This window comes from Papaver somniferum, unplaced genomic scaffold (genome assembly GCF_003573695.1).
Source record: "Papaver somniferum cultivar HN1 unplaced genomic scaffold, ASM357369v1 unplaced-scaffold_158, whole genome shotgun sequence".
Taxonomy (NCBI): domain Eukaryota; kingdom Viridiplantae; phylum Streptophyta; class Magnoliopsida; order Ranunculales; family Papaveraceae; genus Papaver; species Papaver somniferum.
In genome coordinates, this window is record NW_020625264.1 from 2881721 (window position 1) to 2907864 (window position 26144).

A 26144-nucleotide genomic window follows, 5' to 3' on the forward strand; every position below is an offset into this window, starting at 1 on the left:
CTCTTCCTTGAATTGGCCTTTCACTTTTTGTAATCGTCCTTTATGAAATGGATCCTTTTCTTGATATACCTGCAATATTGGTTTGTTTTTATTTTAAGCATTGTGATGAAAGACTCTAAAAATAAAAAAGGATTTTAAGTGTTTGGGTGCGATCCCGAAGGGAGGTACCTTCGTGATCGGCTTGAGACCTGTCTCCCCGCTGGCGAACCCTTGGCCAGAGGATTCCCAGACGGTGGGGGCCGAGGCAACGTTCTAGGATATGGGGTTAAAAAATTTACATACACCCATTCCGTCGAACCGTTGCCTTAAGATTGGTTGGGTATCTCTTTCTGCTGGGTGCCTTCCCCCTGGTCTTACACTTATGGACACTGATGGGGGAGCCCTGAGAGATTGTAGATTAACTACTTTCCCCAATATTGTCGATAGGTTTAGTGGATACATAGAAATCTTGTTTGATTGATAGGTTGAGGCCTGCAATTCCTCGTCCAGAGATAGAAACATGTAGAGTGGTCACACTCCCTTCTTCTTCTGGTACCCTTCACGCAGTTGCAAGGCTTCGTTTCCCCTATGGGAAGTATGGTTTGAGCCACTTAGCATTCCAAGGATGTCGGAGGACTTCGCCTTTCATATTACGAAGGTAGTATGAACCGCTTCCCGCAATATCATGTATTATAAAAGGTCCTCCCCACGTAGGTGCTAACTTTCCCCATCTGTTCTCTCGTTGATACTGTGGGATTGTTCTTAACACATACTTCCCTTCTACAAAATTCCGGAGCTTTACCTTTTTGTTGTACTCCCTTGCAAGTCTTCGTTGGTAATTTTCCATCTTCTGCAATGCTGCTTCCCTTCTTTCTTCTAGGTCGTCCAATCTCTCTAACATCATGTCTGTTGTGAGATCTTTCTCCCACGCTTCGGTCTTTGTGGTTGGCATGAGTATCTCTGTAGGGATGACTGCTTCAGCTCCATAAGTGAGAAGAAACGGGGATTCCCCAGTGGCGGATCTTCGCGTTGTCCTGTATGCCCATAACACATTGTGCAGCTGTTCACACCATCTCCCTTTATGCTCGTCTAATTTTTTTTTGAGTATAAGGGCGAGGGTCTTGTTGGTAGCTTACTGATGAGTGCCAAATAATGTATATATCTATCCCTTTTTGTTGGCATTTAACTCATCTTTTGTGCATTAATTCTACATTTTATCCCATATTCTGTATTTTCATTGTTTTCAAGAATAAATATTTTTATTAATTAATTTTGCATTTTTAGGTAATAATAAAGTTCGGATGAGTCGCGGAGCGAAAAGAGCAGAAAAAGTAGTGAAAAGGGGAGAAATCACGCAAGGAAGCCGCGAAGAATGGTGCGCACAACCTCATTTTCTACACACAAAAGCGCCTCCGTTCTCAGCCGTCAGATCAGTTCCCAGAAGCATCCGATGGTCGCTCCTTCATAGAGCATCAAAATCTGAAGTCTCTGCCAAGCACCACAGCGCTGAAATTCCAAGCCTTCAGATTAGATGGTAGTTGAATCCAACGGTCGCTCCTTGCTGTTCATCAACGTTTGATATCTCCGCCTTACACTACAACACCTAACCCCATCTAGAGCCGTTAACTTCGTTGTATAAAAAAATCCAGCGGTCGCTACAAGCTTCACTTCATCTCACCGTCCGATTGATCTTTCATCTCCCTATCCCACGGCTCAGCGTCGAGATCATCAAACTCGATACACTCGCCTCACACCCTAGAGACCGAGCACCTACACCTCAAACAAACGCACCCTTCCCTTTCTCCATCGAACCATCTCCTCCATCACCCCCTCTGCAGAACCGCCATGCCCCGTACCACCACCATGTCCGTCTCCATCACCACCACCTCACCCCAAATCACTCCACTAATTTCTCCCCAACTCTATTCTACCTAAACCCATCACGTACCATCTCTTTAGCATCACTAATAACCTCAATTTCTCATCTCTCTGCCTGAAACCCTAGGTGAGAAATTGGGATATAAGTGATGATTAAGCATCAATTGGAGCTCGAGAGGAACGAGAAGAAGCAGGAGAAGATTGGGTCGACGAGATGGAGCGAATATCTCATCAAAAGTAGGTAAATCAATTTCACCAAACCCTAGTTCTACTGATTTTGGGGGAAAATTGGGGGAAAACCCACATATGTGTAATGGGTATAAATTGATGTCATATGAAGTATGTAGAGGACACTGTATACCTCTCTGGACTAGCCAGTAGAGAATTTGCTACAAATTGTTATGAACTTCAAATTTCAGTTTTTTTTTTAGTTGACAGTTGCAAATTGCTTATGTGTTGAGTTATCTGATATGTTGCTAGTTGTGTATGAATCATCTGTGTTAATGTATGTATATTGCTACAACATGGTTAGCATGAGCTAATCAGCCTCAGGCCAAGGCTCAGTGAAGCCTTGTGCACTGTCAAGTGTGAATGAGCTAGGATAGTTACTTCCTGTTGCTATGTTTTGATTGTGTAAATGAGAGATGCCAATGCTCATAGAGCCTGTGATTGGCTGTACTGTCAAAAGACAGCCAATGCTAGGGGTAGACTAGTGAGCAAGTTGGTGTTCTTCCATTTCTAGTTGTATGCTTAGGAATGAACATAACCTAGAAACATGTCACTTGATTAGGACACAAGGTGGATCATAAGCCTTGGCTTACCCACCAATTCCCTTTCAGTCACTTCATTTTTCAGTCCTGTGTGTTTGCAATTTAGTTAATTTTCTTGCTTTTTATTTTCTTGCACCTTGTAGCTTTGTGCACTGAAGTCAGTGCATAATCCTCACTCTGCCCTTGGCTGCCAAGCCTTGGTTATTTGCTGCTTTTCTTGGCTGTTTCTTTGCTGCTTTACCTTCCAAGCCTTGGTTATTGTCTGTTTTTCTTTACTTAGCTTGGTTCTTTGCTTATCTTTCCCTGCTGTGGTTCTTAACTGCTTTTATTGCTTTACCTTGCATCTTTGGTTCATGCCATTTACATGCCCTTAGCTCACTGCCATAGTGCATTGTCACCATTGTTAGCCTAGGAAAACTTCTTATGCTCCTCTCCCTGTGGACAAACCCCTACTCACCCTTTTATTACAAATCTTGACCTTGTATACTTGCAAGTGTATTGTGTGCATCTTTGAAAATCACACCAAGTTTTTGGCGCCGCTGCCGGGGAGCTAGCTGCCATCTTTTTAAAGTTTTCAAAGTGCTGCTGGTGTGCAAGTGTGCATTTTGCTGTTTTTTCTGCTGTTGGTGTGCAAGTGTGCAAGTGTTGGTTTCTGCTGCTGTTGGTGTGCACTACCTTGCACTGCTGCAAGTGCTGGTATTGCTTTCTGCTGCTACTGTGTTGCTGCCAGCTGCTGCTGCTACTGTGTTGCTGCCAAGCTGCTGCCAACTGAAGCTGCCAAGCTGCTGCCAAGCTGCTGCCAAGCCAACTGGGCTACCAACTGAAGCTGTCAACTGGGCTTGCTTCCTCTGCTGCTGGGCTTGAACCAACTGAGCTGGGCTCAGTAACCTCAATTTCTGGGCTTGCAACTTCTTCTGCTGGGCTTGCAACTTTGCTCTGGGCTCGCTGCTGCTGCTGGGCTTGGACGTGAGCTGCTAGGACGATCCTAAAGCCCAACTGGGCTTGCAACTAAAAGGGGACTAAAAGCCTTTTTGGGCTTCCCTCCAAAAACAAGTAAGCCTAACCCATGAGTTAACCCACTTGGGCCTCATTTAAATTCAAATTTGGGCTTGTAATAATTAATTTAATTATTTATTTGGGATTGTAATAATTTTTATTTTCTTTTTCTTTTTTTTTTATTTGGGATTGTAATTTTTTTTTTTGTTTTTCTTTATTTTTCTTTTATTTTTTTTTTTTTTTTATGGGTTTGTTTTAATTATTATTATTGTTTTTATTTTCTTTTATGAGTTGTGATAATTTATGCTAGGTTTAGTTCAAAAATTTTCAAACCCAAAATTTTTAAACCAAAAACAAAACCCTTCTTTAAACCAAAACCCATTCAAAACCAAATCTTCATAACCCTTGTGGGCCAAATTGTTTCCGATTGCTCTGTCTGACCAACATGTTAGTTAAGGTACCTACTAGGACATGATTGTGACCTACAGAGACCAGACAAACAGACTTGTTAGAATTAACCCAGACGAACCTATCGAAATTCTAAGTTCTGAGGGAGACAGTCCAGATCAACCAGAAACAATGGGAGAACCACGTACCCTCAAGGATTATATGTACCCAACTAGAGCCAGTCAACCTTCTTGTATTGTGCCCGAGGCTAATGGCCATTATGAGCTGAAATCAAGCACAATACAGATGCTTCCTATTTTTAGAGGTGTTGAGAATGAAAACCCGTACCACCACGTGAGAGAATTCGAGGAAATTTGTGGAACTCTGCGTTTCACTCAAATGACCGACGAAACCCTGAAGTTAAGGCTTTTTCCTTTCTCCCTGAAAGATAAGGCAAAGGCCTGGCTCTATGCTTTACAGCCTCAATCCATCATGACATGGGATGACCTCATAAAGGAGTTTTTCAAAAAGTTTTTCCCGAACCACAAGACTGCGACAATTCGTCAAAGTCTGAATAGCTTTGTGCAATTAGAAGGTGAGACCTTAGCTAGATACCTGGAGAGATTCAATGAATTATTGCTCCAATGTCCCCATCATGGTTTTGAAAAATGGAGACTTGTGCAAATTTTGTATGAAGGTCTAGATGTGTCCACCCGAACAACGGTTGAGTCGATGTGTAATGGTCTATTCGTAGATAAAACTGCTGACGCGTCTTGGGACTTCTTGATTGAAGTAGCTGAAAAGACGCAACAGTGGGAATCCATCCGTGAAACCAGAAAGACTACATCCGAAGCAAAGGCTTTTAGGATTGAAGCGGATTTTGAGGGTAGAGCAAACATGGCATCAATAGTTAGGAGATTAGAAGAGTTAGAACTACATAAAAATTCAAAACCTTCCACCACTACTCTCCGAGAACATGTCGCTTCATCTGTTTGTGCTGCTTGTAACGACCCCAACCATCAATTCCAAAATTGTCCAGATTTGCTTGCAGTCCAGGAGTCTAGGCTTGAACAGGCACATGCCATGTTTCAAAAACCAGAGCATAACCCTTATTCACAGACCTACAATCCAGGATGGAGAAACCACCCTAACTTTTCATGGTCAAAAGGACCCACTCAAGGAGGACCATCTCAACCCAATCAGAGCTATCAAAACAATCAGGGATATCAGAACAATCAAGGTTATCAACACCCGAGAAACCCTCAACAACAATCAAACTCTCAACAACAATCATATCCTCACACAATACCGACAAGAGATTGTCCACCTTAGAGGAAATGTTCCAGAGTTTGATGCAAAGTCAGAAAAATCTAGATCAAAAGATGGATCAAATATGTGAGAGAGAAAAGGGTAAACTTCCGAGCCAACCCCAACAAAATCCAAAGAGGATATTTCAAACAGGCACAACATCCTGCACTGAAACCTCACCTGATCAAATCCATGCCATTACCACCCTCCGAAGTGGTAAAGTCATCGAGAACAACGTAGGCGAACCTAATGATCTGATACAAATTCCACGTTGTCTCCACAACCCCAGAAAACCAAAGAATCTGAGCAAGTTGGAAAATCTGACAATTCTACTGCTGTGAATGTCCCTTTGCCAACTCATCTTCCTGTTGCTCCATTTCCTCAAAGATTGATCTATCAACAGAAAAGTACCCATTACAATGAGATGTTAGATCTGTTCAAGAGAGTCAACATCAACATTCCTTTTCTTGAAGCAATCAAGCAAATCCCTGCTTATGCCAAATTCCTCAAAGACTTGTGTACTCAAAAGCGCAAGCTCAATGTGCAAAAACGTGCTTTCTTAGCTGAGCAGGTAAGTTCCATCATTCTGAACAAAACTCCACCCAAGTTTAGGGATCCAGGATGTCCAACAATTTCTTGCACTATAGGAGAACACACGGTCAATAAAGCGTTATTAGACCTAGGTGCAAGTGTTAACCTACTGCCATATTCTGTTTATGAGCAGTTAGGTCTTGGGGAGTTGAAACCAACATCTATCACTCTACAACTGGCAGACCGATCTGTCAAGATTCCTCGTGGAGTGGGGAAGATGTTTTGATCAAGGTTGACAAATTCTATTTTCCCGTAGACTTCATTGTCTTAGACACTCAACCTGTACAAAACCCAGACTGTCACATTCCTGTCATCTTAGGACGTCCTTTCTTGGCTACGTCCAACGCGATCATCAACTGTCGGAATGGAGTGTTAAAACTGTCTTTTGGTAACATGACGGTAGAATTGAATGTGTTCGATATTAGTCAACAACCTGTGAATCTTGATGATGATGATGTACATGAAGTTAATATGATTGAAGGATTAATGCAAGATTCGTTGACTAACATTCTATCCGTTGACCCCTTTCAAGCATGTATGGAGAACTTTAACCCTGATTTCTATGATGATGCATACTGTAGTGACGTCCTATCTCTGCTCGAATCTGTACCTCAAATGGACGTCACTGAAAGGAAATATGAAGTGGAACAACCCCTATTCTCTGATTCCAAGCTTATTCCATCCATTGTTGAGCCACCCAAGCTTGAATTGAAAACATTGCCTAGTACGTTGAAGTACGCATTCCTAGGTTCTTCTGATACTTTACCTGTCATTATTTCATCATGTTTAGACACGGAACAGGAAAGTAAGCTTTTAGAAGTACTTAAGGAACACAAAGAGGCCTTAGGATGGACCATCTCAGATCTCAAAGGAATTAGTCCCACCATTTGCATGCACCACATTAACCTTGAAGAGAATGCCAAACCATCGAGGGAAATGCAAAGGAGACTTAATCCTAACATGAGAGATGTAGTCAAAGGAGAGATCCTGAAACTACTTGCGGGTATCATATACCCAATTCCCGATAGCAAATGGGTTAGTCCCATTCAAGTTGTGCCTAAGAAGTCAGGCATTACTGTTGTTCAGAACGACAAGAATGAATTAGTCCCTACTCGTACAATCACAGGATGGCGAGTATGCATCGACTACAGGAAGTTGAACACAGTAACAAGGAAGGATCACTTCCCGCTCCCTTTCATTGACCAAATGCTAGAACGTGTGTCTGGACACAGTCACTACTGTTTTCTAGATGGCTTTTCCGGTTATAACCCCATTTTGATTGTGGAGATTTTTGATGTTTGGGGGATAGACTTCATGGGTCCATTTCCCATGTCTGACAGCAAGTTGTACATCCTAGTCGCAGTTGATTACGTTTCTAAGTGGGTAGAAGCCATAGCAACCAGAACAAATGACCACAAGGTGGTACTTTCATTTCTAAAGGAGAACATATTTTCACGTTTTGGTACCCCTAGAGCTATCATCAGTGACGGCGGTTCACATTTTCGTAACAAGTACTTTGAGTCTTTAGTACGCAAGTATGGCATAACTCACAAGGTTGCTACTCCGTACCACCCTCAGACTAGTGGACAAGTGGAAGTGTCTAATAGGGAAATTAAGCACATTCTGGAGAAGACGGTCAACCCGTCCAGGAAAGATTGGTCATTGAGATTGAATGATGCTTTGTGGGCCTATAGAACAGCTTATAAGACACCAATTGGCATGTCCCCCTATCGTCTAGTGTATGGAAAGCCGTGCCATCTACCTGTGGAATTAGAACATCGTGCCTACTGGGCAATCAAAGAGCTGAACTTTTCTCTGGACGAAGCTGGAATTCAACGGAAACTTCAACTCAACGAGTTGGAAAATTGAGAAATGAGGCTTATGACAGTGCCAAGCTGTACAAGCAAAGATGAAGATATTTCATGACAAGCGTATTCTACGCAAATCCTTCACTCCTGGTCAGAAAGTCTTGCTGTATGACTCCCGATTACATCTTTTTCCAGGAAAACTGCGTTCCAGATGGAAGGGTCCGTACCTAGTACGCACAGTTTTTCCTCATGGAGCTGTAGAGCTGGAGGATGTCTCCAACAAGAACGTTTTCAAAGTCAACGGGCAGAGATTAAAGCCATTCCTTGAGCCATTTCCACCCGACATTGAAACAACCGACCTGGAGGACCCAGTCTATGTGGACTAAACTGGTCCACTCTTTCCCTAAATAACCAAACAGTTTTCCAAATGTTTCCCTAAAAACCAAAATTTTTCGTTTTCCCATCAAAACCAAATATTTCCCAACAAAACCAAATTTTTTTTCCAAAAAGTCCAATCCCATTAAAAACCAAAATTTTCTTGTAGATAATGTGTTAGTTAAATTTCCTTTTGTGAATATTTTGTGCTCATCCATTGTGACTGCTAATATGATGGATTTTTGCCTTGAAATAACGGAGTTTTAATCGAGCTACCACCGTACAATCGGGTATTCTCTCTCCTTTTACTCTACTCAGCATGTTCCTCTTCATATATTGTTTTATAATTCTTTCCATACTTTGAAACATTGAGGACAATGTTTAGTTTAGGTTTGGGGGTATAGAGTAGATGCCACGATAATATGCTATAATTAAAAACAAAACTCCATCTTTTTGAAAAAATTAAAAAATTCCAAAAAAAATTAAAAAATCAAAATTCAAAAAAAAAATTAAAAAATGAAAAATCATAAAAAATGGAACTCATTTACCTTGAAATGCTGACTCTTGTGCAAATATGTATTTTTATTAGGAGTCTTAGTCTAGATATTTAGGCACCCTGATTCTAGCACAATTCACATAGTGATAAGAAATTTGCACGCGCACGATCTACCAATACATGTATGGCCTCGATCTTCAAGGTGTTGGATAGGAAGTTACGATTGCCAATCACTTTAGAATACTGAACGAAACTTGACTAGCTTGTTCTTTGGTTGGTTGGGATAGAAGGTGGAGGTTACATTAAGAAAGACAACCATCGAATTTAACTGGGTGCATCAAAAAGGGCTACCTCTTGCAAAGTGTCATGTAATTTTTGTTTCCTTTTGTATATGTATCAAAAGTGTATCAGTAACAGTTCAAAAAAAAAACAAAAAAAAAAAAAAACAAAAAAAACCAAAAAAACAAAAAAAACCAAAAAAAACCAAGTATTTATCAATTCCATCATCTCTTGTTCCAAAAATAAAAAGAGAATAGTCAATGTAAATAAGAGTCATGTAAATAGTCATCTTTTGTTGTTTCGTTGTAATAAGCAAGGAAGGGTGTATGCCATTGATGTACAACGCGAGCAATTGTGAAATACCTCCAACTCATTCACAATTCTCGTAAAGTCCGGACAGCTAGCTAGATTTCGACCTCAGTTCTTAGCCTGAGAAACTATCTCTTGGTGATTAGTAGTCATAACTTCAGATCTTTCTTTAAACATGTGTAGATACACTTTACACTCTTATCACATGTCCTTATTTGTTATCAGTGCTAGGATTGTGCCTTCGATAGCTAGATTGACATCTCCATTTTGCTGTGAGCTTAACTGTTTTGCACATGTCACATTTGATGGAATATGAGCTTATATTTTGACCTAGAACTTTGTAGGTACGTTCTAAGCAAACCTTCACGAGACTTCAACTCGTCCACTAGGGACACTTAGTGGTTTAAAAGGCTTAGTGCATACGCTAAATGCATTCGAGAGACCAGCGACAGTGGTATAGTTAGGATTTCCTTAGTTTTGTTTTACTTGAGGACAAGTAAAATTCAGGTTTGGGGGTATTTGATGAGTGCCAAATAATGTATATATCTATCCCTTTTTGTTGGCACTTAACTCATCTTTTGTGCATTAATTCTACATTTTATCCCATATTCTGTATTTTCATTGTTTTCAAGAATAAATATTTTTATTAATTAATTTTGCATTTTTAGGTAATAAATAAAGTTCGGATGAGTCGCGGAGCGAAAAGAGCAGAAAAGTAGTGAAAAGCCGGGAGAAATCACGCAAGGAAGCCGCGAAGAATGGTGCGCACAACCTCATTTTCTACACACAAAAGCGCCTCCGTTCTCAGCCGTCAGATCAGTTCCCAGAAGCATCCGATGGTCGCTCCTTCATAGAGCATCAAAATCTGAAGTCTCTGCCAAGCACCACAGCGCTGAAATTCCAAGCCTTCAGATTAGATGGTAGTTGAATCCAACGGTCGCTCCCTTGCTGTTCATCAACGTTTGATATCTCCGCCTTACACTACAACACCTAACCCCATCTAGAGCCGTTAACTTCGTTGTATAAAAAAATCCAGCGGTCGCTACAAGCTTCACTTCATCTCACCGTCCGATTGATCTTTCATCTCCCTATCCCACGGCTCAGCGTCGCAGATCATCAAACTCGATACACTCGCCTCACACCCTAGAGACCGAGCACCTACACCTCAAACAAACGCACCCTTCCCTTTCTCCATCGAACCATCTCCTCCATCACCCCCTCTGCAGAACCGCCATGCCCCGTACCACCACCATGTCCGTCTCCATCACCACCACCTCACCCCAAATCACTCCACTAATTTCTCCCCAACTCTATTCTACCTAAACCCATCACGTACCATCTCTTTAGTATCACTAATAACCTCAATTTCTCATCTCTCTGCCTGAAACCCTAGGTGAGAAATTGGGGATATAAGTGATGATTAAAGCATCAATTGGAGCTCGAGAGGAACGAGAAGAAGCAGGAGAAGATTGGGTCGACGAGATGGAGCGAATATCTCATCAAAAGTAGGTAAATCAATTTCACCAAACCCTAGTTCTACTGATTTTGGGGGAAAATTGGGGGAAAACCCACATATGTGTAATGGGTATAAATTGATGTCATATGAAGTATGTAGAGGACACTGTATACCTCTCTGGACTAGCCAGTAGAGAATTTGCTACAAATTGTTATGAACTTCAAATTTCAGTTTTTTTTTTAGTTGACAGTTGCAAATTGCTTATGTGTTAGAGTTATCTGATATGTTGCTAGTTGTGTATGAATCATCTGTGTTAATGTATGTATATTGCTACAACATGGTTAGCATGAGCTAATCAGCCTCAGGCCAAGGCTCAGTGAAGCCTTGTGCACTGTCAAGTGTGAATGAGCTAGGATAGTTACTTCCTGTTGCTATGTTTTGATTGTGTAAATGAGAGATGCCAATGCTCATAGAGCCTGTGATTGGCTGTACTGTCAAAAGACAGCCAATGCTAGGGGTAGACTAGTGAGCAAGTTGGTGTTCTTCCATTTCTAGTTGTATGCTTAGGAATGAACATAACCTAGAAACATGTCACTTGATTAGGACACAAGGTGGATCATAAGCCTTGGCTTACCCACCAATTCCCTTTCAGTCACTTTCATTTTTCAGTCCTGTGTGTTTGCAATTTAGTTAATTTTCTTGCTTTTTATTTTCTTGCACCTTGTAGCTTTTGTGCACTGAAGTCAGTGCATAATCCTCACCCTGCCCTTGGCTGCCAAGCCTTGGTTATTTGCTGCTTTTCTTGGCTGTTTCTTTGCTGCTTTACCTTCCAAGCCTTGGTTATTGTCTGTTTTTCTTTACTTAGCTTGGTTCTTTGCTTATCTTTCCCTGCTGTGGTTCTTAACTGCTTCTTTATTGCTTTACCTTGCATCTTTGGTTCATGCCATTTACATGCCCTTAGCTCACTGCCATAGTGCATTGTCACCATTGTTAGCCTAGGAAAACTTCTTATATGCTCCTCTCCCTGTGGACAAACCCCTACTCACCCTTTTATTACAAATCTTGACCTTGTATACTTGCAAGTGTATTGTGTGCATCTTTGAAAATCACACCACTTACGCTTGCCCGTTGCTTTGAGGGTATATGGGGGTGGACTTGTTCTTTCTTATCTTGAAAGTATCGAAGAGCATGTCTATATTTTTCCCTGTAATTGTTTACCATTATCAGATACAATTTCAGCGGGTATACCGAATCTGCAAATGATGTTCTGGAATATGAAAGTAAACACATCCACGTCTCTAATCCTGGCCAAGGCCTTAGCCTCCACCCATTTACTGAAGTAGTCCGTGGCTACTATCAAAAATCGTCTTTTCCCTGATCCTTCGATGAAAGGCCCGACGATGTCTACGCCCCATTTTGCAAATGGCCACGGGCTATCGACGGAGTTTAACATTGTTGTCGGCGCGTGGATCTTTTTGGCGAAGCGCTGACATTCTTCACACCGTCGGGACATCCTTGCGGCATCCTGTATCATTGTCGGCCAGTAATATCCTTGCGTTTTTGCTTTGTCAGCTAGTGATCTCATGCCGCTATGATTCCCCGCGTCACCATAATGGATATCATTTAGAATTCGATGCCCCTCTTTCCGGGACAAGCAACGTAGTAATGGTCCGAGGAAGGATTTCTTGTACAGGACCCCATCCCGAAGATCATATCTTCCTACTTTGGAGAGTATCTTCCTAGCTTGTTTCTGATCCGCAGGTAAGCTTCCCTTTTCGAGAAAGGCATGGATCATCACTCTCCAGTCATCTTCGTTGCTGAAGTCTTCGTCTTGATTTTCTCTTGACAGGATATCTTCTTCGTCAAAGTCGTTATGGATGTCTTCTCCTACCTGGTCTTCGATATTTTCTTCCACTGTATCTTGATTCGTAGCGAAGGAGAATTGAGATGCAATCGAAGGCTCGTATACCCTTGCTATTTTAATAGCTTCGACGTTTTTATCCATCAGCATGGATGATATATATGCTAGGGCATCCGCGTGCCTGAGGTCCCTTCTGCATAAGTGCCGGAACTTGATGTTCGGGATTTGCGATGCCAATGTTTGGACCAAGGCCATGTAAGCTGAGAGGGTGTCATCGTACACATTATACTCGAGCCCTATTTGTCGTATGACAAGATGCGAATCACTTGTCAGCCTTACATCGGTTACCCCCATCTCTATTATTATACGGAGGGCATGTACGACAGCTTCGTATTCAACATGTTGTTGGTATGCTCTTTGAATTCTAACCTAAGTGCCTGTATAATCCTTTCTCCGTTGGGGTGATATGACAATGCCTATTCCTGCTCCTTCCTTATTTTTGGATCCGTCGACGAAGACTTCCCATTGTCTTTGACTCGCAGGTTCGAGGATATCCATTGGATCCTTGTTTTCTTCCTCGGCTTCTGGTATTCCCTTAATCTCTTCGTCGTTGTCAAGGGGGAGGTCTGCTAAGAAATCCCAGAACTTGGGACTTCCGAGAATGTTGAATTTCATGAATGATGTTGAATTGGTCCAGATGGGTGTTCCATTTGGCTATTCGGCCCACTTTTCCCGTGCTTTTGAGGACTGCTTCCAATGGTGCTTTGCATGGGACCCTGACGAGGTGAGTTAGGAAGTAGGTTCTCAGTTTTTGAGTAGCCCATACCAATGCGAGGATGAGCTGTTCAATCTTGTATAGTTTCCTTTCCGCAGAATTGAGGGTCTTGCTGACGTAATAGATAGGTTGTTCTATCTTTGTATTGGTTTTGACCACACTGCGCTGACTGCGTCTTCTGTTGCTGCTATGTACAGTGCCAAAACCTCATCAGGATCTGGCTTCTGCAGGATCGGGATTGAGGCTAGGTGTTCTTTGATTTTTTGGAATGCTTCCTCGCATTCCAGCGTCCATTCGAACCTGCTCCCTTTTTTGAGAATATTGAAGAAATGTTTGCATTTGTCCGAGACGGCAATAAATCTGCCCAAAGCTATGGATCCATTGAGTTTCTGTACTTCCTTTAAATTCTTTGGGGACGGCATCTCTACTATGGCTTGAATCTTTGCTGGGTCTACCTCGATGCCCCTTTTTGTTACCAGATACCCGAGGAATTTCCCCGAGGTGACACCGAAAGTACATTTCTCCGGATTCACTTTCATGTGATGTTTTCTCATTGCTTCGAAGATATTCCTCAGATCCTGGTGGTGATCTTTGCGCAGCTTGCTTTTGACGAGCATGTCGTCAACGTAGACTTCTAGGTTCCTCCAATCCATGGCTTGAAGATAGCATCGACCATCCTTTGGTATGTTGCCCCTGCGTTTCGAAGTCCGAAGGCATTCTAGTGTAGCAATAAAGGCCATGTGGGGTGTAGAACGCTGTGTGTGGCTGATCTTCTTCTGCCAGGGCTACTTGGTTGTAGCCAGAATGTCCATCCATGAATGACAGTTCTTCATATCCTTCTACTGCTCTCTACCACTGATCTATGCTCGGCAGGGGATAGCTGTCCTTTGGACATGCCTTGTTGAGATTAGTAAAGTCGATGCATATTCTAACCCCTCCATTTTTCTTAGGAACAATGACCATGTTGGAGATCCAGGTAGGGTACTTGACTTCCTTGATAAATCCTGCGTCTAGTAGTTTCCGAAGTTCTGTTTCTACTGCCTCATGATACTCTGGAGCTACTTTTCGTATTTTCTGCCTGAACGGGGGCGTGCCCGGTTTGATGCGTAGCTCGTGTTGGATTACTTTTGGGTCAATCCCCGGCATATCTCCTAGCTTCCAGGCGAACACATCCGCGTATTCCTTAAGTAATTTGGTTAAGAATCTTCTCTTCCTTCGTCCATTATGGTCCCTATTTTGATCATCTTCGGGTTTCTTCTTCCCTATGTTGATTTCTTTTACGGGCTCCACTGGTGTGAACACAGGCTTCGGATTTCCGAGGACTGGGACGTTCTTTAATTGCTATTTAGCGTGTTTCTGTTCTTCGCTGGTTGTTGAAGTACTTGTCTCTGTGCTTAGGACATTATCATCTTTCGTCAAGCCCTTCCCTGTAGTTTCCTTGAGGAACAGGTCTATGGCCTTCTCTTTCGCGGTTTCTTTTATTTTTTACTCTTCGGATTTTTCGCTGCTCTTCTTGCTCGTTGTTGATATGATCCTGAGTGGCCTGGCACTCTCTCGTAGTGACCGATCTCCCTTGATTTCCATTACTCCCTCAGGTGTTGGAAATCTGAGATATTGGTGGTACGTTGCCGCAACTCCTTTGAGTTTATGTATCCATTTTCGTCCAATAATGGCGTTGTAGGGGGAAGGGGTGTCCACCACACTGAATCGGGTTTCCAGTTTCATGGGCCCTTGCGTTAACCTGCAACACGATGTCTCCCAAGGGCTTCGTGGGTGCTCCATTGAATCCGTAGATGTGTATAAGAGGTCATTAACTGTTCATCATGGAGCTTCATCCGTTTGAATGCATCGTAAAAGGACGTTTACGGAGCTTCCCCCGTCTATGAGGATCTTTTTGAGGTTACATCCAGCTACTGGTAGTGTTAGGACCAAGGGATCGTTATGGTCTTCCATATCTTCTTCGATATCTCGGCATCGAAGATGATAGGAGATTCCATCCATTCTTCGTGCTCGTCCACCTATCCCATCGACCTTATACAATTCGCAGCGGTCTTCGAATTGCTTCCGTAACCTCTTTCCTATCTGCGCTGTAAGTGAGGGCCTGTGGCTTCGGAACACGAGATGGTGTTGATTGTGCGGTTTCCTTCCGGAAGTTGGACTGGTTTGGTTCGCTTGGATCTATCCTCGGTAATCCTTTCGTACGTAATGTTTGAGCTCTCCCGCATCAATTAATTTTTGGATCATTATTTTAAGGTTCTTGCACTTTTCGGTCTGGTGTCCGTTGAAACAATGATATTCACAGTAATCTTTAGACTTCTCGGATCTCGGGGGCTGCTTTCCCTTAGACCATGGCCACTCCAGGTTTTCCCTCCCTTTGATCTCTCGTAGGATACGAGCATAGCTAGCGTTGAGTTTCGTGTAAACTTGATCTTCGAATTTTCGGTCACCTGTTCTTCGTTCATCCCTTCGTTCCTTCCTATCTTCGTGAGGTCTCTCCACTGAGAAACTCCTTTTGGCCCCATTGGTTTGTTCTGCTGAATTGGTGCGGTGAGATCTCTGCGAATATGCCCTCGGGTTTTCCCGTTGAATTTCTTCAAGTCGAGCGTGCTTTTCAATAATTATTCGAAGATCTCCCTCTGTCTTAGACACGCTTCCATGAATCTCAACAAATAGGGGACTCATTCGGTCTAATCCCCATTTGTAGCAATTGATGCTTACCACTGGGTCCACGCTCCCTATGGCTTGGCAGATCTTGTCCCATCTGTTAGTGTATTCCCTCGTGGTTTCCTTGTATCCAATCGCTAGTGAAAAGAGCTTATCCATTCCGGTGTTTACAGTCTTGTTGTACATGTATGTTCTTAAGAATTTCTCTGCGAGTTGGTCGTATGAGTGGATGGAGTCTGGTGGCAGATTATCAAACCATGATAATGCCGATCCCTTCAGGCTTGACGGGAAGTATCTGCAGAGTACGGCGTCGTTCTGACCCCATCTAGCTAAGACACGGTTGTAATACCGAATATGTGCAGCAGGGTCGCTGGATCCATCATAGCATTCGAACGTTGGGACAGGGCATTTCAGCGGAATAGGGGTGTTGGACAAGCGATGAGTTAAGGGCGTAGAGTTAGCTTCTCTCATGACCTCTTCTAACCTCCCCCCGCCTTGTCTATTTTTTAATTGCCTGATCTCGGCCATCATCTCATCTCGTAGCTCTTCCATAGCGCGGTGGTGCCCTAAGTTCTTCTGCTCGTTACCGTCTGATTCTCCGTCGTCATAATCCGGGTCGGATACGCTACTTCCCCTAGTCGCGTCTCCATTAGCCGCTATGACGACTCTACGGTCTCGGTTTGGCTCTGGTGCTTTGGAATTTGCTTCATCAAGTTGTTGGCTGGTCTTCGTGCTTAGAGAAATCCGCTCCTTTAAATCTTGATTTTCTCTGGCCAACAGGGATACAGAATCTGCGTAAACCTGCTGTCTCTTCTTCAATTCTTCAAGCTCAGCCATCAGTCGATGTGATTGGTTGGACCCCTGATTGGGAGTCCCAGCTCGTGCCACTACGGCCATGGTGCCGCCTTCCTCTACGGTCTGCACTAAAGGTGGCAAAGGTTCAGCTTCGGTTGCTGGCATTTCCAAATCGGGGTGAGTGCCCCTCTGCGGTGCTAGAGCCGCCGGTATGGTTTGATTTTGATCATTTGTTGGTGGCACTCCGAAAGTTGGAAGGTGCACGGGTTGGAATGTTCTGGATTCATCCACCCTTTCTCTTGGTTGATGAAGTTGATTCATAGCACAAGTTATGCTAGCCTCTGCAACCTTCGGGACTACCGCACCGTACTTTGTCGCCGCTGCTCTGAGAGCCGCGGCTGCAACTGAATTAGTGTTCATAGGTGAAGTGATTTCCGCCGTATCTTGCCTTTGACTGGTCATTTTAGCTTTGTCTCCTTTCTGCTTGCTTCGGGTGATGACCGAGGTTGTCCTGAGTGTTTCCTTTGACAAAGCTTTGGATTTTCCTGCTTCCTGCGTCTTTTCCATCACGGGTCCTTTTGTCGACAATGAGATCTTGCAGAAACTCGCCTTCCTTACTCACAATCCATTCTTTCTGCACAAGGGAATTTCAAATAGCGAAAAACGGGAATATCCGCGTGAATCAGGTTAGTGATGATGATATCCAAATTGTGAACACACAAATCACGAAGGCATCCGAATGCTCACAACCAATCATCGTAATCTAGAGCGATTTGTGATGATGATATCCTAGTGTTGATTCCTTGGCTCAAAAACTTCGGGTTTATCACAGCCTCATCTAACAACTCCATGCGGGGCGTTTGCGCACGGGATATAGGTAAAAACAAAGAAAGCAAAACGTACAAGTAAAGATCCATGGGCTTAGACAGATATAAAGTGCTGAAATGTAAACAAGACCGAGGTTTACGTGGTTCAGCACTAAGGCCTACATCCACGGGGTTTGTTGTTTCACTATGTTCTTCACGGTTACAAGAGTAGTCGAATGACTTTTGGGTTTACATGTATTTTCTCTTCTAAAGGATTAACTTACACTCGTAATCTCTCTCTCCTTCCCTTCCTGATTTTTCCGATCCCCCTTCCTTTTGGTGGAGAGGGGGTATTTATAGAGTTAGAGTGTGGGACCCATCTCTGAAGGCCGTTGGAACCTTATCTTCTAGTGTCTTGTGTTCATCACGCAGAGGTCTGCGTTTGCCACTTGATCACGCAGAGACATCCTCGCTCGTCCCACAGGTTGATCGACACGTATACTGCTCAGAGTGTTTAATGAGGGTGGTTGAGATGTATGCTCGTGTCAGACAAGTGTCTTCTGCCCCTGTCACGTCCGTGTCAGCTAACTTTCTCTCCACCGTTGATCTTAGCTTCTTTTGGGATGAGATAAAGTAACTCCTTGGGGTTTATTGGGTGTTCCATAGTGCATCGTATTTTGATGTCTTGGCATGCATGCTTTCCACGTATTTTTCTATATACACGTGTCTGATGGTGAGATATATGTATACACAAAAGCAAAACTCAGAACTAGAACGAACGTACGAGTTACCAGACGGGCAGATCATAACAATAGGTGCAGGAAGATTTCGGTGTCCTGAAGTCATGTTTGATCCTAGCAAGATAGGGATGGAATCTGGAGGAATTCATCACATTCTTCACAGATCGATTAACAAATGCGATATGGATATCAGAAGAGATATGTATGCAAATGTGGTGCTCAGTGGAGGAAACACTTTGATACCTGGGTTGGCTGAACGATTGGCGAAAGAACTATGTACCTTATCACCATCTGCAGTTAGAGTGAGAGTGGTTGCTCCTCCTGAGAGGAAGTACAGCGTATGGATCGGAGGCTCTATCTTGGCTTCACTTAGCTCGTTTGAACTGATGTGGATTATGAAAGACGAGTATCTGGAGTCTGGCTCCTCTATTGTTCATATGAAGTGTTTCTGACAACCTGTGTAACTAAACTGAACAAAATGTTGTAAAGTAACCATAAAACGATGAGAAGCCAAGATTTTAGAAGACTTCCATTGTAATCCATTATAGTTACATACACTGCCATAGCACTGAAAGATGCTTACAGCTTTCTAATGTCGAAGTACTGACAGAGATACAATTTTACTTCTGTTAACGATAAACGAAATGATCTTAAAAAGAAAAAACTTAATACAATTATAAGCAGGTAAAAAAATCGGTATTCGATAATCTAAGACACTGAAGTGCAGCAGGTCAGATAGCACCTGTATGTCTTGCTAGTAACGGAAAAGATATCTCTACTCTCTCTTATCCTCTTCTAGGTCTGCATTTGATATCTCCAGATCCGTATCTTCCTCTTCTGCGTTGTAAACACCCTTTGAAGGCGATTGTGGTGGTTTTATTAGTGTCAATGCATCCTCATTATCGAACTCTTCAGCTCCCTCGTTAGAGTAGGCATACCTGTCAGTAACCGAAGATAATTAGGAGTCGTTCCTGAACCCCTATATCATATGCCGGACATTGTAGGAACATACAGAGAAGGTAACTAAAAAACTTGAATTCGGGAATTCTTACCGCATCGAATTCTGAGAGGCAGCCCAGAGAGCACATATAACGCAAAGAAGAGAAAACGATAAGACATGCCAGAAAGCAGGGATGATCCATGCACTCCGCCACTGCTCATTGTAAATGTCGTTCGATTTAAAGTAAAGCTGCAAAAAGAATATGTCAATCCGGGATGGATTGGAACAAAGATGCATTCCGGGATCTACAGTGATTCTAGAATGGAACAAAGATGCATTCCAGGATCTGCAGAAAAAAGTAGATAAATTTTCTTACCTCGTAACAAAACCAAGCCACGGATACAATAACCGCAACAGCCAATGAATTTGTGAATTTCCTGTAAATGTCTAACTTCGCCGTCATGCGTTTTGCCTGCAGCTTATTAAGCGTCGTGGAGAGGGAGGTAAATATCCAAACAATGAAGAAAGCATCCAAGATTGCAACAGGAAGAACTAATAGTAACCTCGCCTTCCCGGATAAATCATCAACGGTACCCACATTCTCTACCAATTCAAGTACTTCAGTCGCCAGGAAAAAAGTTCCACCTAACATCATCACCTTCACTGTAAGACCACCTAGAGTTGATCTCACAACACCGTAGCCCATCGACACTATGAGGATAACCAGACGTGCAATCGTTCGTTTAATAGTACCCAATGTAACTGCACATAAAGTAAATCCCCGCGGTCTGACTCCAAGTACCACGACGCTGTTTCTAACATACCCAATCCAATCACCATGCTAACACAGTTCTGCAGTTGTAAAGCTTCAGACCAAAATCTTGCATATTGTGAGAACCAGAAGAGTCCAAGTACCAGAAATGCAATGCACATGAATCCGTAAAAGTTCATGAGTGGCGCCACCCTTCCTGGAAGATACCCAGTCGGATTCTTCCATATCGTCTTCCCTTCTATAATAACTAACCCCTTAAGCTTCACATCACAATGAATGAAGTACAAGTTATACATCTCAGACTGCGTAATTCGAATATCTTTCGGTCCTAGCTCCGCAACAAGCTCATCCCCATTAAAAGACACGCCAAAAACTTGAGGCCAGTAAGGGTTCTTCTTAGATTTACGGACAATAACGTCTCCTTCTTTGCAAACACCTAGTTTCGCAAGATCAGACCTGCAACAAACATCTCTTTGCCCACCATAAGCTGAACCACCAATCAAATCTCTATCTTCTACTTCAAAAACTATAGCTTGTATCAATCTAGAACTCGACTTCGCCTCTTCAACTCGCCTTCTAAACGTAATCTTCTCAAATCTAGCAATTTCACCAAATTAACAACAATTAGAATTTGCAATTTTCATTTTCTGTCTTATGACCACTACCAAAATTTCACTACATCACTCCACATTTCCCTTCCTACTCCCTCCGTTTCAGGAAAAGAGATACTTTCACCTTTTCTTTCTTTTTTTTTTTGCCTGAAAATAGACCAGATTGAAAAAGTTCTGGCTTCACAATAATGAAAAAGTGCCGAATTTATGCTTAATTAACTAGGACGAAAGAATGACTACAAGATTTCAACATTTTGACATGCCTAGATGAAAAATCAAGGACAGATCATAAACTGCAAGTAAGAAATTTACTCACCTGATATAAGAATCACCATTCTTTTCAGAAGCATTAGCAGTGATTGAAGAAGAAGAAGAAGAAGAAGAGTAAAGGCCTTCACTTCCACCAAGGAAAACAAAAGCATTTCCTTTGCTGACAAATCCTTCTCCACTGTATTCATGGATTGAACCCTCAATACACAGACAACAAAACAGTAGATTATATAGAATTCCCAATGACAACATCTTCATCATCATGTACACCATTGTTGCAACCCTGACACACGGAGACAGTGATGAGATGATGGTATCCAATTTGGTTGGAGATTTTTCTGTTTTCACATGCAGAGAACTAGTGATTCAGCTGACATGTGGTAGTTTTTGAGGTAATATTTGTCATGGGCAGTTCTTCCTCAACCTTTGGATTTTAGTCAGATCCATCTGACATTTGCATGGTTCAGATCATGCAAACACTGTCGGCAGGATTTTGTACTTCTTGGAAAGTTGTTAGACCTTAGCCAGTGTCGAGGCTGGAGAGCCTGTTAACCAGTAAGGCCAGTTTTAGGAGTTGATCTTGCAATACAGCAGATGATAAGAGCTGAATTTGCAAGGAATAATATAGTGATCGTGTCACCGGAAAGTTTCTTCGGTTACTCTGTGGACGTATCTGTCTCATTCTTTAAGTTTTAACTGAGGAACTAACAGAAGTCCTGGTAAGATTAAAAGAACCTAGATTAAGAACATTTTTCACAACTTCATGAGCTACTACTTGATATATATTGGCCGTTTGTCTGATAAACTTGGAACTAAAGGAGTAAGTCCGGACACATCTGAACAACTTTAGCCAGCAAGAATCGGCGGCGATAATATTTGCCGGTGACATATGGGCTGGATTCACCCCATTCAAAAAATGGCAGGGCAAAATGTGGTACAGGTAGTAGTAGTAATCTTCAGTCCATATCGAGAAATTCCATTCTTTTTCTCATGGAGCCTTTTAAGTCTGTGGCGTCCCTTTCTGCCTTTTGCGCCTGCCCAAAAGTAAAACAACATCGAGTCAAGTCAGAACGATGATAACATAACCGAGAAGGAATCTAGCCACTACTCTTAACTTCGCATCAGAATACATGTTGTACTACATTGGCAAGCTTCCAGCTCCCTGTAGACGGAGTCTCAAAAACACTGACGCATCATCAGACTGAGCTACTAAACCAAATGCTTTTCATTTACCATACTCACCCTTTTTATCTCTGCAGGTGAAACACGAGTCATTTGTGGGGGAAGTTCCTCCCTCTCTAAATCCTGTGCGATCAGAACAACATGGAAGATTTCTACTTAAGAGGTACTTAAATCATAGCAACAATTATTGGGAAACTGAAAATAAGTGTACACTCTATACCAGTTCTCCTATTAAGACGACATTTTCCCCGCGGATCACATAAAGACCTAATGGAAGGTCGCAGTATAGGTCTCCAACAATTACTCGTTCACACGCACCTTCAAGGACCGCATTTGCTGTAGACAGAAAACAAATTTTCCATTAGCGACTAAAGTGCAGAACAGAGGCAATTTCATAAATTAACAGAGACACGAAAAGCAGACCGAATTGATCAAAAGAACGGAGTATCCCCATGAGCTTTCGGCCATCTCTCAGCAAGACAAGAAGCTTCTCTGCAAGTTATACATGAGAATGTTAAGAAGTGCACATTTAGGAAAGAAACTGCAAACTGGACAATTTAGAAAATGAAATGACTACTTCTGCTGTTCACGACTCTAGAGTGAGATGATATCAGTTTATATTGCACTTCCAAGTTGACGGTATTTCGAATTCCCAATCAGAACAATACCAAGACCTAACTACATGTTCTCGAGCACAACCATACAAGGAACAACTACACCATTACCACTGTTAATTTTATGATAGATCAAATAAGAGCACCACGACCCCCATAGATTGCTATTTTGCGCAAAGAGCATGTTTCTCACATTGTGATGGGTACAAGAAAATGAACGTGCACTTTGGGTGAACAAAACGGCTCTGTGATCTAAACACCCCAAAAGTACATTCAGTCACAGGGTATTTTAGTGTCATCTCCATAAGAAATAGATAGTTCAGATGGCATCCCTCATATAATTCGGTACTCATAAGTTAAATTACAGTACCAAAGCATAGCAATAGTGCTAGACAATTTGCTTCCAAGCTGACACTCTGACGCACCTACATAGATGCCCTAATCATCGGGATTGATGAACCATATTGGGTGAATGGAAGAATCTAACAGTGAATAGGGTGCGGGATCCACTGCCCCCTAAAATTGGTGGCAACTATTCAGCATTAACTTCTCTGTGTAAAACTTAAGAACAATGCTAGCGACCTTAGGAATAGGTCTCCCGCCCAATTCACCGTTGGATCCCCCATTCACCCCAAAAGATTCACCAATCTTGAAAATTATGGTATCCATATAGGTGTCAGGAACATAGAGGGTTAGCAAGAGCATCTTATATTGTCAGCAGATGCTTCTAAGGTCAGTAGGCAGAACCATGAATATACAGACCTAAAACCAGGTCCAAAGTTGCAGCACACGAGAGCTAAGGTTCCCCACTTGCAGTAAACATGTTGTACACATTTTATTAATTTTTAGCCGAAAAGATAAATATACTACTAAAAGGAAAAAAATTTAAGGAACTACAATCTGTTTACTGTTGACTAAAGGCATTCCATAGACAAAACAAATCATGGAACCAGAACACAAAATTAAGTATAATCCATGATAATCCTCGTAAAGCTAAGTATTTGACGATGTGATGCACCTGATTCAGAGTAATATAACAACGTCAAAATACTTCACCTTATGATCCACAAACCCCAATAGTAGCATATTCAGTCACCAGGTTCTAGAGTGTTCGACTCCATACGAAATAGGCAATACTGATGGCATAACTCAATTTTGTACTTGATGTTTAAAATTACAATTGCATAGCAATGCAACCGTGTGCTACGCAACCCCCTGTCATGCTAACATTCTAATATGGCGCCTACATTGTGTTATCGACGACCGTCAGAAATATAAATTAATTTCTTACTTAACCTGTTAAGGGCTAACCTTGCTGGGAAAAAATTGTGACAAGCCCAACACCACTGCATTTGACTACATACGAAATAGACTATACATACGGCATCACTTATATAATTTCGTACAATTTAAAATTACAATGCCATAGTATTGGGACGGTGCTACAAAACCCACTTTCATGCTAAAAATCTAATATGGCGCCTACATAGACACCCTAATCATTGGGGTTTAATGAAACCTTTGGGGTGAATGAGAGAAACCAATGGTGAATAGGGCATGGGATCAACTGCCAACGAAATTCAGTCGCAACTAACTAATATGGATCCTAGCTGCCTATGAACAATGCTAGTGACCTAAGGTGGCAGTGGGTTTCACACCCTATTTACCATTAGTCATTAGATCCCCCATTCATCCCAAGACGTTCAACATCATTAAGGTATCCATATATGCGTCCTGTCAGGACGATAGCATGAGAGCTAGCTTGGGAGTGAGTTCTCTAATACTCTTAGTAACCGAAATCCCTACCATGGTATGACAATCAGGATGCAGATCTAGCAAAATTCCAATAACATCGGACTCTAAGATAAATCCAGGCCACTAGGCATGTTTCCTATATTGGTAATAACTAAACTGGACTGGTTAATTTTCTTTGGTTGACAACTCTAACGTAATGATGAGCCACTTTTGGCAGAATGTGTTTACCTAGGGCAAATCCATCCAAATAAACAGAAAACATGTTTACAGCTTCGAAATAATTCCGAAGTAACTCATTAAGTATTATTCCCAAAATTTATAACCAAAAAGAGAATTTCCAAATTTGATCCTTCAGCACTGAAAAGGAATCATCTTTACAGCTTTGAAACAATTACAAAGACACTCATAATCTAAACAGGTCATCAAATCAAGCATGCATAAAACTAAATTGTGAAACCAAAACACAAACTTATGCAAAATTGATCAAAACCCTCAAAATGTTACGCATAAAAACAACCATTTGACATCAAAATTGATAAAATCCCAGACCAAATCAAGCATCAATAAACAGAAATTTGAAACTTTAACATATCACAAGCCAGATAAACAGATAGAGAGGGAAAGGAAGACATACTGTCAAGATAGCTAGCAAGAGAAGTAGAAAGGAATATATCTTCAGAACCAGGCCAAGACATTGAAACCACCCCAACACTTCAACTTCTCTTAAAATCTTCTTCAAATTTAGTGTTTTAATCAGCATTTACAGAAACCCACTACTTGATTTCTCTCTACAACCATAAAAAGAACCCTAACTTTAATTCTTTTGAAATCAATCAAAGCTTTGAACTTTTTAAATTTAGCAAAGATTACTAGAATGAAAACCCTAGATTTGAAATCACTTGAAAGTAAAAAAACCTTTTGACTTGTGTGTAGATCTGCTGATGATCATCAAGTTTATAGAAGAATATCCTTTCAGAATTCAAGTCTTTTCTACCTAAGAAATTTAAGAAGTCTGTGCCATAATTACGGGACTGGGGTTTGAGTTGTGAGCATGTCAAAGGAGCGTGTGAATTATATTCTAGACTAGTCCGAGTTGGTGCTCGAGTCGACAACGATTTTTTTTTCATATTCCAACGTTCAAGTCTGTGGTTTCATTTAAAACAATGTGCAACTCACTCTTGCTGGCAAATAATACAATAACTGATCATATCTGCTAACTAGTCAAACCACCGAACCTTAAAACGTTAACTCTGCCGTCCAACCCAGTAAAATCACATGTATAAGGCCACCATCACCACCGCCGCCTCCACCTGAATCCTAAAAGGGTTTTTTTGCGTATGTGAGCGGTTACATATATGACTTAACTGGGTTTTTGACGGAATGGGACATTTTTGGTTGGTTTCTTAGTTGGAATCCAACCCAGTTAAGTCACATGTATAAGGCCACCATCACCACTTTGAGAACCACCGCCGCCTCCACCTGAACCAGCAACCTGAATCCTAAAAGGGTTTTTTTTGCGTATGTGAGCGGTTACATATGTGACTTTTTTTTTTGCGTATGTGAGCGGTTACATATGTGACTTTCACTGGATTTTTGACGGAACGGGACATTTTTGGTTGGTTTCTTAGTTGGAAACACTATAAATTGAGGCATCGATATGAATCAGTTCATCCATCATCAAACCATTGATCATATCATATATATCTAAATATCTCTATCATGGCTCC

The 26144-nt window shown here is 41.9% G+C and overlaps 1 protein-coding gene and 2 pseudogenes across 2 annotated transcripts; 1 reads left to right on the top strand and 2 right to left on the bottom strand.

The window, feature by feature from the left end:
- The window catches only part of LOC113337229, a 32485-nt pseudogene extending 13729 nt beyond the window's left edge, over positions 1 to 18756 (top strand).
- A 33-nt stretch (positions 18757 to 18789) lies between these two features.
- Positions 18790 to 21400, bottom strand: LOC113337228 (annotated as a pseudogene).
- A 171-nt stretch (positions 21401 to 21571) lies between these two features.
- Positions 21572 to 25451, bottom strand: LOC113337230 (sm-like protein LSM1B). 2 transcript variants are annotated; one of them, XM_026582927.1, is made up of 6 exons: positions 25333 to 25451; positions 25052 to 25205; positions 22472 to 22540; positions 22269 to 22384; positions 22109 to 22171; positions 21572 to 21900 (listed from the first exon to the last, which is right to left on the bottom strand). In XM_026582927.1, exons 2-6 carry the CDS (start codon positions 25110 to 25112, stop codon positions 21823 to 21825), a joined length of 387 nt encoding a protein of 128 aa, XP_026438712.1. In that variant the 5' UTR covers positions 25113 to 25205; positions 25333 to 25451; the 3' UTR covers positions 21572 to 21822. The 2 variants fall into 2 exon arrangements, with proteins under 2 accessions (XP_026438712.1, XP_026438711.1); XM_026582926.1 differs by having other exon boundaries at positions 25052 to 25412.
- Between the last annotated feature and the right edge of the window lie 693 nt (positions 25452 to 26144).